Here is a 14,455-nt window from a genome sequence, read left to right on the forward strand (position 1 = left end):
GGGGCACAGCAAAGTGTGAATTAAATCCTCCACAGTCTCTCACGTGTGCATTCATGTGTGTGCGCGCTTGTACTAATCACGTTGTGGCAAAAATATCTGTTAACACAGTCACATTGTGAGATCCCATGTGGGAACAAAAAAGCTGCTCCCATTAAATTTAACCATTTATTTTAGGCTTAAGACTTGGATTGTGGTTGAGGTTGCAATTTGCAAACAGCCAGGCAGCTGTAAGGGTTAGGATTATGTAGCAGTACATACTGCTACAATTTACTCACGGTTAAAGGCACAGTCCATAATCCAGTCTGCTACTCTGACTGACAGGCAGTGGTAGAAAGTAATTAAGTACATTTACTCAAGTACTGAGGTACTTCACCTGAGTATTTCCAGTTTATGCTACTATACATTTTTATTCCATTATATTTCAGAGGATGATATTTTTACTACAGTTATTTGAGAGCTGTTGTTACTGGTTGCTTTGCAGATTAAAACATGAAATATGAAATATATGATAATTTTATGAATATGATGCAATGTTCAATGTTACGGAGTAAACTACCCAAGGCATTTACACCCAAGTAGTAAAATTAGAGATACGCAGAAATATATTCTTGGATTTTCTTGATTCTGATTTTCTTTTTCTATAATATAAACTATAATTGGCAGCTACACAAAGATTTTGCAACTTTTCTTTAATTGTCGCATTGTCTTTAATTCTCTATCTATCTATCTATCTATCTATCTATCTATCTATCTATCTATCTATCTATCTATCTATCTATCTCTGAACAAGGGTTAACAAAAATCACGTGAATGCTTTCTGTTTCCAACTTTCAGATCGCTCATCATGGATGACTATTATTAGAACTGACGGCCATTTCTCACCGAGACGCGGTGTGGAAGGACGCATGCGCGCAGCAGTTCAGCAGGTAGCCGTCAAGCACAGGTGAGGTTAGCGGTGTGGCAGGTAACTTTTAGCCGCTTTGCCTTTGCTAGCTCCTTGACGTTGGACATGTTCAGCAGGAAAAGTGTCTGCTAAAGTTTGCTGTTCGGAATGTTTTCGTCGTTGTTCCTCCACTTGTTGTTACTTTGGTTTACCAGGTTTTTACAAACCGTGTGTCCTCTTCACTCCAAAGAAACTCCACGTGGACGGCATGTTGTATGCGCGCGCGCGCGCGTGTGTGTGTGTGTGTGTGTGTGTGTGTGTGTGTGTGTGTGTGTGTGTGTGTGTGTGTGTGTGTGTGTGTGTGTGTGTGTTAAGTTGTGGCTGTTGTGTTTGCAACATGAACCATCGTGCGGCGCTTGAATGTATTTTTGATATTATCTGTCACTGATCAGCTGAAAACCTGCCTTTTCCAATCGCCGGCTGATCGATCGGTGCATCTCTATCTTGACCAACAATAACATTAAAATGCTGCTTAGGAGTCATTGAGTCAATCAAATAATAAAATGTAATATATACTTGCCTTTTATTATAAAATAATTATTTTACTTTTGATAGTTTAAATCAACTTTGCTGATAGAAATTCTGAATTTTTACTTCAAAATATTATGAATGCAGAATTGTTCATGTAATAGAGAAATGTACTTAGATCACTGTAGGGTAAACATGGCAGTAAAACAGTCCCATATGTATCAAACTCTAATGCGCATATGAATATCCTTCATATTTATGTAGTAAAATACAGATTGGGCCTTTAAGGTGAGGTTAAGCATCTAATGAATGAATTTACGGAAACACATTGCTCTCTTAAGTTACTAAAACCAGGTGTATTTATTGTGTGTGTGTGTGTGTGTGTGTGTGTGTGTGTGTGTGTGTGTGTGTGTGTGTGTGTGTATTTCATGACGTACCTGAGATTCTCTGAGCTGAACTCGGACTCCAGGAACTTGAGGAACTGCTCTCTCCCCACAGGATCTTTGAGAACCTCATCGATGCCAAAAGCCCACCTCTTTACTCTCTGCTGGCCTGGCTCCTTACTGGAAGACGACACACAAAAATGCAACACATCTTTCACAGATAAGGTAAGTGTGCAGTAATACACACATACAAATACAGTATACCCACCTGGCTTCGAGCTCCCAGAGTGTGGTGTCATCTGAGATCCAGGGGTTGGATGGATCTGGAGGCGTGAGGAAAGGGTCGTATTCAACATACTGCTCTGTGTAGCCCAGCAAACTGTTTTTTGAGAAAACAACACAGAACATATGAACGGCATCAGTCTGCATCACTGGTAGAAATCTGACATATGGTCTAGTGATCACATCTGGTGGAATTATGCTCCACATCTTTCTGAGTCATTATGATTCAGTTATTTGTGAGCTTCAACTGACAAAAGGAGAAGTGAAATCCTCTTGAGAGCAAACACTTGAAATTGAAATAAAAGGCAGAGTCTTGACAAGAGAAACCGACCCTTGTATTGGGGCACAATAATACACAACCCTTTGCTGAATGCACCCTTCCTTCAACAAAGGAAATGACAAGCTGATGCTTTGGGTGCACTCCATCTGGCATTGTCAGTGCTAACGCTCACAGAGGGCATTGTCTGGGCCCAATCACTCCTCAAGGTCGTCGGAGCTCTTAATTCCACGCCATGTTAGATTGTTTAACAGCTCAATAAACAGATCGATGGCTAAACTGAATAAAGACAGAAAGAACATCACTCACCTCTCTGCCACTTTGGACATTTTCAGTCGATGCCTGTCTAATTGCAATTGCCAAAAGGTGATCTGAAACCACAGCAGGGAACAGTTAGCGTACATCAGTCTCCATGAATTCACAAGAAATCGTCAGCTTGCAAGTATATTTACTCACCAACTGTAAGATATATTTACTATTTGACTTAATGTGTGCACTTCACATTCTGTGGTACATTGCCTTTAATTATGTACATATCATCATTCTATTAAAATGATGCTTAGTACAATTAATTGCATTCCAAAAATGATGTTATAATAAAGTTACAGAAAAACCACAACTACAATGTGACTGCTTAAAATTAGGTAGGCTCAGGCGTGTTGTTGGCGCATAGCTATCTTGTGTGTTTGTGGATGTGTCGTAGACATAAATGAGGCTCTGCAGAGAAGCATTCTCTCTTACTACCTGGTAAATCCGCCACAGTGTTTCCCTTTCATCACCTAGACTATATTGGTCCACCGCAGTTTCAAAATGGATCATCAACTCACCACAAATAGAATCTAATTCTGTGGGAAACACTGCGCCATCATATTAGCAATCCACTAAGGTGCAAGTGCTACCTGCACTCTGGTTAGTTTATCGCATGTTACACCAAAACACTCCCATGATTAATTAAAAGAATAAGTACAACTCTTTTGAACCATGCATCTGGGGCAACGACTGTTTTTTGTCAAAATAGCAAAAAATGGATATAGACATGCGCTACATGTACTTGTGCCATGTGCTTTAGAACATGCACTTTGCACGGTTAAAACAGAGCACTATATCTTTAATAGTAGAGCGCCACCTGCAGGTCTAACCTGTTCTTGCAGTTCTTCTTCTGTAGGCTGCTTGGCCTCTGGGGCGGGGGTGTGGGTTGGGCTGTGGGTACGGATGTCATTCTGCAGCCCATACACAGACTGAGACAAGAAAAAAACATCAAAATAAAATGGAACAATCAGTATTAGCAGCCCTACAGCTGCTGACAAGCACAATCTGCTCATGTCTTTGTTTCAGTGTCATTAACCCTGACCTTAGAAGAAAGAAACTCTACCTTTCTGGTTTTGTGGGGGTTTTTCATTCTGGAGGATTTCTTTATGTCGACTTCTGTTGTGTTCACACATCCCGGCTGTGAGAGGAGTGAGGAGAAAATCAGGATGTCACGAGTTAATTCAGCTTAAATTAAATTGTTACAACATAAGCTATTTATGCTTTGCCTTCAAGGATGACGGTACAGACTGGGAAGGTGCATTTTTGCCGCCATTATGTGAGTTTCGGTAAATCTAATCCAATATGCTGAGCCGGGGCGTGAAGCGAGTCTGAGAAGTTTCCAGGACAATGTGTCAGATGCTGGTTAATTAAACATGGAATGTGCCAATTTTAGCAAAACAAGTAAACCAGCGGGAAATCAGAGTCTTAGTGTGCAAATTCTGGCTGATTGAACAAGTGGTCTAATCTAGGTCTCTTCTAGAAGAACAGAGCTAAGTAGCTTGACAGCGTCACTGTGAAATTTGAATTAATATTGATTATGTTGCTCCAAGGACGCATAAATTGAACTTGTTATTTCCCAATTAAGCATGGAGCAGTGGCTTTCGGAGAAATACAGCAGAGGAGACCCTTTAACCTGAGGGGGGAACTAAATGCTATGCTAAGCAAGTGTGTGTGTGTGAACAAGGTATAGAGCAGCAGTGAAGCTGATGTGTTGTGACAGCTATTGATGTGACGTTGCATGTGTATGGCAGAGAAATGCACAACAGATTTGCAGTGTGTTCACCTCTTCACACAGTTACATACATCACAGGAATCATGTAGGGCTCACATATAAATTGCGTATAATCTATGAAGCGCTTGTAACATTTTCAAAGCATTATTTCTTTGTCATACAGTCTGACACACCCCCCCCACTGCCTGTGAAATGTGTGGAATAGATTAAAATAACCTAGAGAGCAAAAATGATTTACCATATCTCTGTTATTATTCTTTTGACTGTGTGTGTGTGTGTGTGTGTTTGTGTTTGGCGAGGGGGCTGTAGCACAGGTCATTGTGAAATTATTTCTTCAATATATTCCACTTCTGCAGGGACAATTAAAAATGATGACGATAATGTCTGCGATGATATCAGGAACAGCAAAGGTGACTGTGACAACATAATCAGTAATTTTACTCACCACTGGTCTGTGCACGTCCCAGAATGCTCTTTCCTGACTGTCGAGAATTTTCCTCTCAATTTTGTCTCTTTTCTTGTCCACTCTGAGAAAAAAAAATGGAGTTCAGAACTGTTTTGATGGAGCACGTAGCTTACTCCAAGACATGTATGATCCATTTTACTCCACCACATGTTTAATGTGCAGGTTATCTGTTAAGTTAAGTTGTAAGCTGGTAATTACTAGAGAGGCTGTAGAAAACCACTAAGTTTAATCATATCATAATGAGGTACGTGTGTGTGTGGTTATTATAGAAACCTACTTTGCTTGTGCTTCTGCTTGCATAAAAATGAACTCCCATTTCCTGGCGAAAGCCCTCTGTAGCCTTGCTAAGCTCTCCTGCAAGTAAAACAAAGAACAAAACAGGAAAAGAAAGGCTTTTGAGGGATCTGGGCTGATTATGTTTACTGCGCATGCTGTGTACAGAGCACGGCTGGATACCATCTTTAATGATCCCTGCTTACATACAAAAAAAAAAAAAAAAAAAACCCTGAGTATATAACTAACCCGGTGATTCATTTCATAGCTTTGGTGAGAAGAAAGTTAAAAAATGATGCAGTGACACACAGAAAAAAAAAAGAAAACAAACGAATGTTCTCAGAGTCAGTGTGAACAAAAAGGCCGGAGATAAATCCTGAGAGCGGTGCCAACACAGGAACAGAACAGATATGTGAAGAGGGGAGTGCTGACACCAAAAGACCTCTTTCACTTACCGCTTCATAGTCTGCAAGCTCCAGACGCGCTTTATTTTGCATTGTTCTTTTGCAGAGGTAAACAGCTGAGAGAGAGAGAGAGAGATGGGTAATAGAGGGAGAATGGGATCTGAGCTTGATTTTTAAAGCCTTAAGTGGCCCTGCTTTTACTCATTTAATCCTCTCAACTGCACATTTAAACTGGCCTGCAAATCACAAAGGTCATTGACTGTGCATGGCGAGTGAGTGTCTGTTACAGTGTGTGCCTGACTTTTGATGTCTTCCTGTACTATCATCATCATCCCTTCATCCCTTTGTTAACTGACCATTATGTGGAAAGCTTCATTATGCCATTAGAGTGTTTTCATTAAGGGGCATCATTCACGTGAATCATTTGCTACACGAGACACTCTAACTTCCCCTAACACCCACAAGATTATTCCCACAGCGTTTGTAAATGCGTGAGCCCCTTATTTTTTTCTGACCTACAACTCAAACAACAAATGAAAGACCTGCAGAGCTGCGGCTATTCACCTGAACCATTTTTTGGCATTATGAAATGTTTATCTCCACTGTGCTCCGCTATACAGGATGAAAAGCTCTTCCCTGTATCGCCATTAAAACATTCAGGCAAATATGAACAACAGGTGCACGCATGCAAACACATTCCTGGTTTCCGTCACTGTAATCAGCCTGCATTAGTCAGACAGTATGACAGAGGCAGATGCAATTGACTGAGGCTGGAATAAATGCAAAATAAAAAAAATAGAAAATAGAAATAAGATAGAAAGCAGACAGAGTTATTGCATGCCCTCTGCACTATAACTGATTCTGCTGTGGCTGTGGACCAAGCATTTGAGTAGAGCGGAATGTGATTTTATGTTTCATATCAACCATCCAGATACTGCAGTTGCATCATTTGCGTTTCATCTCTTGAACTTTTGGTAATATCAGCGGTGATAACAGATCTACTGGGCAAATAAATTTTATCCACTACACAAACAGTCAGCATCATTAGCCTCTTCAGTACATCCTGCACAATGCACACAGTAAAGATCCGACTAGAAGAGAACAGCTCTCTCACCATAGTCTGTGTTTTCTGGCTCCCAGCAGTTTGATGGCCAAAAGTATGGAGTCTGAGGGAGAGAAATAGGTCATTAAGAAATGGAACTGAAAGAAACCTTACATTGACAGCGTGCAACTAACCACATGGTGCTTTGAATCAAAGTGTGCACTGTCATGCGAGGTGGGCATGCAGTCACAGTGCTGCATCTGTCACAATAAAAGATTTTGTTGTATAATGGGGTCGGCATAACGTCTAAAGCACATAAGCTCCTTTCAGCGAGCACTGAGAGCAGACACCAGTGTGAATCTTGACCCTCCTTTTTCAGCATGGTATGGACCGGCCTCACATGAGAACTGATTACATGTAAAGAGCAAAATCAAGCATGCTGCTAACACAGTCACAGCCTTAGGCATTGATTTACTTTGGTTAGTCCTGTGTAGCACACTTGGGGGAGCTCACTGGGTAGAAAATCACTAAAACTGTCAATCTTACTATTGACATTCAGACCAATGTTCAACCTGTAAGAATTATGGAGCACAACAACTGCTATTCACTTTTGACTCCAGTAGATCACACTGAGGCTCTTTAAGAGATTTCTGGGCTTTTTCTCTGGCCTGTCACTCCATTTATAGATTCTAAAATTCTTATTACTGAGTTTTATATAAAAATGACAATATAGTCTATGTTTACCCTACTAAATGTATTTTTCTTCTATGAAAAATACATAGAACAAAGAACAATTTATCAGTCCTAGAAATCTCCTGCAGCCCTGTCATCTTATCACATGACTGGATCCTTAAGAAACCCAGGATTAAAACGCTCAGTTCACACAAGTGAAAGTTTTCTCTAAAGCTCATGTGATGACAGTGATATAGCCTATGTCAAAAATAATGGCAAAATCCCATGTTAAGAGCCTTAATATGGCAGAAACAGAGTTATTAGACACGAAACAAACAAAGCCACAAGTCAAAATGTGAATGAAAGAATACACAGTGTGCAAATAAAAGAAAATTTTGTGTTTTATTTGATTTAGTCAACTTAAAGTCATTGACCCCTGCACTACAATTAAGATATTTTAAGTGTTTCATGCTTTTAAAAGTTAAAATTACCATAGGCATCTAGAGACTCAAAGGGATATAACAAGATCAGAGCATTACTCTTATTCTTCTTACCTGAAACCTATAGAAAGTGCCATCATCTTTGAGAGTGAGGACGTGGTCTGAGATGGGGAAGAAGTAACCATGTGCAGCCATCAGAGTTCCTAGGTGAAGAGCCTCCACTGAGGGGAAACAGACAAAAATTCAATTTACAACTTGGTGTACTCCAATTCTTTCTGTCAGTTCAACAAAAATTTAATTATCAGGACTTGACTAATAACAATATGGCCATTACAGGTTTAAAGGAAGAGCTTAGCCCACAGCCAGCTAGCTTAGCTTAGCATAAATACTGGACAGTCAGTGTGACCGTCAAATGGAAATAAATCCAACCACCGACATCTCTAATGATCACCTCTTTTATGTAATCTTATGACAATTTGCTCTTATGCGGGGGTTATGTGTCGGACTATTTCTTGGCCATGGCCAGTTACTTGGTTACTGCTGGTTTCCTGCCAATTGCTCAGAGCCAGTCTGACACGTATCCTCCTGTAAAATGGTAAAATGTTGTTTTTTTCACTTTGTTTTTTAAGATATTTTGTGTTCGTTTCTGAGCTTTCCAGGTGCTGGTGGGTGGATTTTGTTACCGTTTGACAGAGCCAATCTAACCGTGTCCCCCTGTTTTAAAGTTAAGCTAAGCCTAATATTTATCAGACAGATATGAGAGTGGTATCAACCTTCTCATCTAACTTTCTGCCAGACAACGAATAAGCAAATGTTCCAAAATGTCAAACTTGTGCTTTAAGGATCAAGCGGATAAAGCCCTTCCTTAATTTAAATTCTAATATATTCTCTTTATAAACACCTTTTTTATGCTCAGGCATTAGAGGATAAATCAGCTTTGGGATCTCACTTTTTTATTAAAAGAAGATTCTCTGATTACTCTGCAGTCAATAGTTCCTCATCACAGATCCGGGGCCAGCATGCTGGGTTTTTGGGGTTTTTTTTGTTTGTTTTTTTTCGGTCCCACCAGCTAATTAACTTTATCCTCCTTTCGTCCCCAAGTATAATATCATCCTCCACAAACTGGCCAGACTGAACAACAGGGCCTCAATGAGGAGCTGCTGCTTTTATAGACCCTGACACAGCTTTGACAGAAGGATGGGCAGGTCTCCGCTCCCACCAAACGGCACAGCAGGGGGTCTCACTGATTAGCCCGCCTTCAGCTGGATAGGCGGAACTCATCAGTCAAATCGCTCGGCGTTGTGCGTGGTTGGAGTGAAAACCTGCTTCCCTCTGGCGCTCCGCAGTACATGTTTGACTGTCCCTGATTTAAAACCATCAGATAATGGAAACCTGTAATCATCATCAACTGACACCAGTTATTCCCTGCTGTTCTCAACCTGTAACCCCTTCATGAGGTTGATGTCTATTATTCATGTTTTCTATAATGTCTTGACACTTCTGTGATGATATTGTCACTTTTTGGTCAATATGAACAGTATATGAAACAGTTTATCTACGTACCGCTTCATGCAGCAGCGTCCTCATTTATTTCTGTCACGTAATTAGATTATTTATTGGATTGTTTCGTGGAAAGCACAGGGGAGGCTAGCAGTAAACACACTAATAAGCTAACAGACACAAAGGTCGGAATGCTTGACATGATCTAAAGAGGCAGAGCTTTGAATGCAATAAGAGGAATGTACTGATCTCTACTCTATTGCTTTCTAACACACACATACATTGGATCTGTGTGTGTGCGTGTGTGTGTGTGATAAATATAGATTGACTTTTCCTTTACCGCTGAGGTTACTGTCACAGCTTTGTGATTTGCGTGTGTGTGTGTGTGTGTGTTTGTTTGTGTGTGTGGGCGCGCGCGCACATATTTATGACTGGGCTCCATTTATTAATAAATTATGACTCATAAGTTATTAAAGCCTGTTTACGTATAAACACACCCCCACCATATCCACTGTATTGTATTTCTTAAAGCAATATTGCACCACATTATATACATATACAGTGTGTATATATATATATATATATATATATATATATATATGAATTAAAATTTACTGTATATCTGGTGTATTATTAAGCCAGAAGGAGTCACTTATGTTGGACATCTACAGGGACAGACTAACTTTGTGTCTTCTGCATCTGCCCATAAAAAAACAGGAATTCAAGAAGACAGACATTTACAAGCAAAAATACACTCAGCCGTGCACCTTTTCTTTTTCTTTTTTTACTTATTCATTCAAAAATTTCATTTTCTGGGTTGTTATTTCAGACGGGATGAAAGTTGAAGTCAGCAAAGTTTGAAAAAGTCTGAAAAATGACATCTGGCACAGTGCAGTTAGAGCTTGCTGTCTCCTACTCTTCAAACACAGGGCTGATCTGTTCTCATTTTGTGTTTGAGTGTCTCTGTCACCTGTGATGGTTTGCTCAGTCTGTCTGTGAGATTGAAGCTGCAGGTTTTTCTGACGCTGTTTTAAGGATGGATGTTGAATGTCAATGTGAATATCTTGCTTATTTTAAATTTAGGAAATCATCCAACACAATTAAAAGGCAGTTACATAAAATCTGATAAAGCTGAGCAGCAAATACTAATTGAGTTTCTAATACAAACATTTAATTTCTTTCAATTGTATAGAAAATATACAGTATGATGGGCATAAAATAATGAATCTGAAAATGCAAAAAGACTAATGCGATGTAGAGTTTTCTATGGGATGAAGAAAAGATTAAGCCAGATTGTTTTGTTTCTGCTTTTACTAGTAAAGGTCTATTAGGATCAATTCCTGGTAGCAAGGGAGTTTCTGGCTTTCATTTTAACATATCGTAGGCTTTTCTATAAGCTTTATAGCTGACTAAACCTTGGAATGGAATTAGTCAAGTTGTTGAGAAAGGCCGGCCTCAGAGTCCAGGGGGAAGACACCCTTTGATTTCATCATATTACCAGCTCTGTGCCAAAAACCCAGCAGTTTGGAGCCCTGCCAAATGGAGTGTGGGAGTGTTTTTACAGCTGAGCCTTTCTAAATACACCGGCAGAGATTCTGTATTTGTAGTGATATTTTGCTCATGTCTGTTTGCACCATACACTATGCACTGTATGGAGATGTTGAGGTGATGAAAACTGTTTTAATTAGCGGATAGTGGTGGATAGTGACTAACCACATTTACTAAAGCACTGTACTTGTGTGCAGTTTTGAGGTACATTGAGGTACTCAGCTGCATTTCATAGAAACATTTTTTGACGTTGCAAGATGCTTTGCAGATTCTTGTGAACCTTATGATGGAGCCCAACATGTTTTCGACTTAAACTTTTTAAGTAGGATTTTGAATGCAGCAATTTTGTTGTAGTAGTAGTTTTCCTTAAGTAAAGGACCTGAGCACTTGTTCTTTAAATGGTTTCGTTCAGGAGGCGGTAGGAAATTCATACAAATAACATATGCAAAGGAACTATTAAACTGACTGAAGGAAGGAAAATGACACCATTTCACATATGCATGCCATGGTAGCAGTGTGCAGAGGTGTGATGTCTGGAGACTGAAAAAGATCATCTAAAGTGCTCAGCTGCAGGAGTGACTCTCGAGCCTCATGATCACGAGGCTTAAAGACGGTTGGAGGAGAAGACCAGGACCATAATGCAGAACAGTATACGCACCCTCTCCATGCTGTTCTGATGGGCAGAATGTCCTCTGTTAGAGATCATTTTACTGTTCCCTGATGTTCCACACAGCAGATTAGGTGCTCTTTCATATGCAGTTCACACCCTTAACAACACACTGGTACACACTCACTGACAGCTTGACTGATGTTGATTGTTATGCCGTCCATCCAACATTCACTTGGACTCGAGGATGAACTGATTAGATGTTGGTGGTCAAAGGTCAAGGGTCACTGTGATCTCACACAACATTTTTGGCCATAACTCAAGAATTCATACACTAATTATCACACAATTTAACATGAACGTCTAATAGGAATATATGATGAAGTGACGACATTTTATATCCAGTCAAAGGTCGAGTTCACTGTGACATCATAATGTTCTGCAAAGAGCCATTTTTCAACACAGTAGCTCAGGAACAGAAGGAGAGATTGTGGCCATATTTCCTAATTAATTCTAGTTTGTTGATTTCCTGTTGAGGTGTGATGAATTTGACTATTGTGTTTATCTAGTGTTGTTTAGTCATGTTTAATCCCCCACAGGCATCTAAGGCAGGCATGATAACATTCATAAAATTAAAATAGTTATGTTGTTTTTTGTTTTTTTAAGCTATGATGATATCATGAGAGATCCATTCATCTCATTTCTGCTCCCTCTCACACAGGTACAAAACACACACACACACGCAAACAAACAGAGGGAATGACTCCAGCTCTTTGCCAACAACATGTCAGTCAACAAAACACTATCCTGAGAGGCTGAGATTTTATCACCCTCACAAATTTCACTTGCTGTTGTGAGAAATGAATGCTTTAGCTTCTGTAAAAAGGTTAGGTGTTATGTTCTTTTCTTGTGTGGAATTTGGTCGCATTTTCTCATACACTCATACACATACACAGAAGCTTACTACAGGAGCAAAGAGGGAAGACAAGTGACGTAGCGTGAACCCTTACCCTTAGTATTGTTACCATGACAACTCGCCTGCTGGTACGCAGTTATGGGTCGTATTCGAGGGAACTTTGCGGTCATTTAGGGTGGAGGATTTATTGACACGCACACACAAACGCATGCAAGCACAGATGTTCACACATGCAAACTCAGTTTACCCGCCTCCCACAAGCTCATTTACCTGCTAACTATTATTCAGTGATGCAGTTTCATTTGCATAAAAGAGGATTTACTTTTGAATTTGGAAATGAAAACAACTATTTACTATATTTTTATTTTATATGTACTATTGTTATACTAGTATGATATTTTGATATTGTTTTACAGACAGACCTGATTCATATGTAAGAGCTTTGCAGTGTCAGAGAATTTATTTCAGCAATAAATGGCCATATTGATACCCCTGCAGGGATTTATTTTCAGGCAGGTCAGAGGTCAACAGAGCTACAGGACCATTGATGCTGGATTTCATTGGGTTTTTACAACCCTCCTGGCCTAATGACAGCAAAGCTAATTCATACTGTGAGTGACTCTTGTGAGGCTCTTCATTTACAGGCTCACTGCGTAGTTACATCTCTTAGCCACTGTAGGCTTGGCTACAGTATATTAATAGTGTGAAGCAAAGATTTATTTTCATGGATTTTGTCACTTCTGCGCCATGGAGACTCAAGTTGAATTCGCCGGTGGCTGTTACTGTTTTCTCTGTAACACAGACTTACAGACTATAATTAATTGGATTACTTTTTGATGTCTGTGAGATGAGATGTGAAGATAAAAAGAGTGACTGTGTAATAATGTGTAATTGTGTTTATGGGCATTTATTCATGATGAATCAGAGTTACATAACTGGAAAGAGTAAATCATGCTGGCTCCACAAATGGTCCAAAGTGTTAAAAACTCTATATGTTCTTTTTGGCTGGGCCGTGAAGGCGGAGTCAGCCACGGACTGAGTGAATGAGTGAACATTGTTGAGTTATGATATTTCCATCACTGGTCAGCCGAATGCCATGTGACTGAGTTGGAGTTTCCCCATTGGCCGCTCTTTTTAAATGAATTGGCACAAATGGTTTATATTAGGGGGGCGTTTACAGCCTGATGTGTTGCCAACTTAGCGCATTTGTCATTAGATTTTGAGATCATTTTCAAACAAGATGAGGTATAAACCTAGTATATGGCTGGACAGTGTATGGGTGCCAACCGTGGGCTTATGGCTACGCCTCTAGTTACCGGCAGTCTACCGAGCCGCTCTGGTTTCCCAGCTGCTCGCGAACTGCAGGGAAGCTGAGTGGCACTTTCAATTCACTGAGCCTTGCCTCCATTACAGCAAATAAACTACTTTTTATTACATTACACATCATTATTACTAAAGGAGGCAGAGGAATAACTATACATAAGACACACTGAGCAGAGAGAGGGCAGGCAGAGTGGGAGGGAGGGAGAGAGAAAAGCCATCGGTAACTGCTCAGCTAAAGAAACAAGCAGATCTGAATAACATGTAGACAACAGAAACACCAGCAACCAGACTCGGGACAATACGCTTACTGCAGCACAGCAATCAAAGCCCAGTTAAGAAATAAAGGGTTTCTGCCCTCTGAAATGCTAGAAGGCTTTTTAATTTGAAACGGTTACAGTGAGTGTTGAGTTTGTATTAACACGTAGTGCTGTCATTTTAACACAGCAAACGGGAGCAACTGAAAATGAGGCTTCGGACTAAAATACCGCCCTGACCAATTATACATTTCAAAAGGAGGGAATTTGGCCTGTTATCTTCTACAGTTGAGGTAAATAAAGGCCTTGATCATTTTTTGAAGAAATGCTGTCATTGAAAATTGGATCTCAGACGGAGGCTGTGCGCTGTGCGAGAGACAAAATAAGATAGATATTCTGTCGCTTCTGACTTTCTCTCCGAGTCATCATTTTACAAGTAAATATAGACAAAACACAGCACAGGCTTTGTCTTTAACTTGTGATTGGTGATTCTGTCAGACAACGTCACGGTTATAACATCAGGATTTTAGCAGCAGAGCAGCAGCTTGGAAATGGCTTGGAAGTTCACATGAAGCGTTTATGGGCTACATTTCTGTCATTATGTAAAACTTGTTTG

At 40.0% G+C, this 14,455-nt stretch overlaps 1 protein-coding gene across 5 annotated transcripts in view; it reads right to left on the minus strand.

Moving 5' to 3' along the window:
- The window catches only part of LOC130181006 (regulator of G-protein signaling 7), a 51,914-nt gene that overhangs the window by 4,354 nt on the left and 33,105 nt on the right, over positions 1–14,455 (minus strand). For all 5 annotated transcript variants that reach the window (XM_056394728.1, XM_056394726.1, XM_056394727.1 and 2 more), the window contains 10 exons: positions 7,806–7,912; positions 6,652–6,703; positions 5,589–5,653; positions 5,138–5,214; positions 4,840–4,921; positions 3,726–3,800; positions 3,493–3,591; positions 2,663–2,724; positions 2,063–2,173; positions 1,849–1,974 (listed from right to left, as the gene is read on the minus strand). In XM_056394728.1, coding sequence (XP_056250703.1) covers positions 1,849–1,974; positions 2,063–2,173; positions 2,663–2,724; positions 3,493–3,591; positions 3,726–3,800; positions 4,840–4,921; positions 5,138–5,214; positions 5,589–5,653; positions 6,652–6,703; positions 7,806–7,912 — 856 coding nt within the window. The remainder of the gene's footprint in view (positions 1–1,848; positions 1,975–2,062; positions 2,174–2,662; positions 2,725–3,492; positions 3,592–3,725; positions 3,801–4,839; positions 4,922–5,137; positions 5,215–5,588; positions 5,654–6,651; positions 6,704–7,805; positions 7,913–14,455) is intronic.

The sequence above is a fragment of the Seriola aureovittata genome, chromosome 14 (assembly GCF_021018895.1).
Source record: "Seriola aureovittata isolate HTS-2021-v1 ecotype China chromosome 14, ASM2101889v1, whole genome shotgun sequence".
Taxonomy (NCBI): Eukaryota; Metazoa; Chordata; class Actinopteri; order Carangiformes; family Carangidae; genus Seriola; species Seriola aureovittata.